The 2,436-nt window shown below is 35.0% G+C and overlaps 1 protein-coding gene across 1 annotated transcript; it reads right to left on the bottom strand.

Moving 5' to 3' along the window:
- Positions 1 to 658: 658 nt before the first annotated feature.
- On the bottom strand, positions 659 to 2,020 carry LOC119296933. Its single transcript, XM_037574935.1, has 5 exons — positions 1,854 to 2,020; positions 1,565 to 1,648; positions 1,213 to 1,329; positions 882 to 1,127; positions 659 to 800 (listed from the first exon to the last, which is right to left on the bottom strand). Exons 1-5 carry the CDS (start codon positions 1,962 to 1,964, stop codon positions 780 to 782), a joined length of 579 nt encoding a protein of 192 aa, XP_037430832.1. The 5' UTR covers positions 1,965 to 2,020; the 3' UTR covers positions 659 to 779.
- Between the last annotated feature and the right edge of the window lie 416 nt (positions 2,021 to 2,436).

Here is a 2,436-nt window from a genome sequence, read left to right on the forward strand (position 1 = left end):
TGTTCCTATATGTATTTACAGGTGTTACAGTTGTATTGCTGCAACACAAGCCATATGTGTTACCGAAGGCCTTGGTAACACCTTTTTAGAACTATAGGCACACACTTTGTAACATGTTTTTCCTAGCGTAGCAACATCGTTAGTAACATGTTTTAACAAAACTGCAACACAATTAGTAATCATTGGCAGTAATTACAATAGGGCTTTGTAACGCGTTTTGATATTCCAGCAACACGATTTCTTTACTATAGCAACACAGTAGTAACATAATTTTGTACATATTGGAACATCTCTAGTGGTGATTGGTAGCAAACACAGTAACATCTTTTCCTAACTATAGTAACACGGCATAATTAGTCCAATGTGGTACTGCAAAATTTTTGTATGAAATATTGTATAAATATAGTTTTTTGTTTTTATACTTCCTCATAGTGAAAATCGATAAGCAATATGACATGGATACACAGTGTATACTATATAAAAGGACCATGGACATAAAGCTAGAATATGCACAAGAAAAATGATATAAAATATCAATAAGGTTCTTGCCATTCCATAGCATTTATAACAATGAACATATAGAAGATCCATATTGTAGCAAAAATAAAATACATTTCTCAACCCATTAATGTAAACTATAGTACGCGAAAGATTTCCTATAACTGAAACCATGTGACACCCCTATCCATGTTCACTAGAATGTGCCCCTCGGATCTTTCTTGCATGAATATGTCATATTTGCATCTTGATTCCTCATGAGCAGAAGCATCCGAATCAACTCAACCATTGAACCTCTCAATCTGGGGAAAAACAGTCACAACTACATTAAGTATATTACAAATATAATTTAACAAAACTCAAGAAGTTAAATATTGACATACACAAGCTGAAGGCCAAGCAATTGTTAATCCAGAGGTGAAAGCATCGCCAATTGTCATACAATTTTCCCTTTCCCTTACCAAGCGCTCACATTCCTCAATAGGTTGATCAACTTGCACTTCTATGAACTGCCGACCTAGCTCAACGCCACCAACCATTTTTTTTGAACTACAACCCAAAATGCTAGCATGTGCCACATGCCTTTTGTTTGGATATATTGAAGACTTCAGAATCACTTTTGTGCCAACCTAAAAAAGGTTCAAATTATAATTGGCATTAATCAAAATCAATTTTGTGAACACGAATCTAGTATAAACACACTATTTTTGTTACCTCCATGGAAGGACTACGTTTCTGCTTAGAGGGCACATGGACTACAGACTTGTCTTGAGTGCTTTGTTTGTGTACTCTAGTCAAATTTCCATCCATATTCTCCCTGCTCTTTCTCATCTACAGAGAAACATAAGAGGAAAAAATGATTTATCATTGTGATCTTGCAATGTAAAGTTCACAGTGCATTTTATTCATCAAATATTACATGTGCCGACATCATTTTCTAACATCAGGAGAGTCCATTCCATGCAAATCAAACTTAAAATGCAAAAACTCATTCATTCATCATTCCTAGGAAAAATTGTTTCCTATCAATGCTTAGCAAGCAGATTTCTCAAGAGATAACCATTACCTCTCTATCAAAAACAGCATGGGCTGGTGATGATGGTACTTGATATGAGAATTTATTGCAACCCTCATTTTCAAGATGATGCTTCTGTACAACAATATAAATAAATTAATAAGTATAGTGTATCATTTATACCATGAGTAACGAGAAGATTCTAACTTGTTTGCCCGACAGAATGTCATTATCTTCGTGTGTGCCATGTTGATGTGGGTTAGTTTTATTCTGCATTTTACATGAAGAGGCATTCTTTTATAGAAAGTTATAAAGTGTACTAATAAATAAACAAATTTACCATTGTTGTATCTCTGGGATTGACCACTATGTGTTTTGCATCAGGTCCATTGGCATGAACTCTCTGCAAAATGAAATATTTATAAATAGAGATGAAAATGAACCAAAACATGTCGAATATATTGACAGTACCTTTCTTTTATTATTATGTAGTACTTCTGGATGAGATTCACCATTACCTACGATTTGGAAATTTTCCTACAATAGAAATTAAACATGTTTCAGTAAAATACTTGTATGAATGCAACAAAAAAGATATTTACCGTTGCCATTTTGTTCGTCCCACACACTTCATCTTTGTTTCTTAATGCATCAATGATTTGGTCTTGCTGTTCTATGCGTTGCTTTAGCTTTGCTATTTCCTCCCTAGCATCAGCCTCTTCATCATGTGATGAACCATTTGTTGTGGTCATATTGATGTTCTTGAGATAACGAGGTTTTCGACCATAAACTTGGTTAGGAACAGGAAGCAAGCCCATTCCATGTACTTGTCCAGGCTTTTCATTCCCCAAAACTTTGTGCAAGGCATCACCTTTCCATGCAACTCTTCCCTGGTCACTTTGTGCCAACTCTGGTTGTTCATC

This window comes from Triticum dicoccoides, chromosome 5A, assembly GCF_002162155.2.
Source record: "Triticum dicoccoides isolate Atlit2015 ecotype Zavitan chromosome 5A, WEW_v2.0, whole genome shotgun sequence".
NCBI lineage: Eukaryota > Viridiplantae > Streptophyta > Magnoliopsida > Poales > Poaceae > Triticum > Triticum dicoccoides.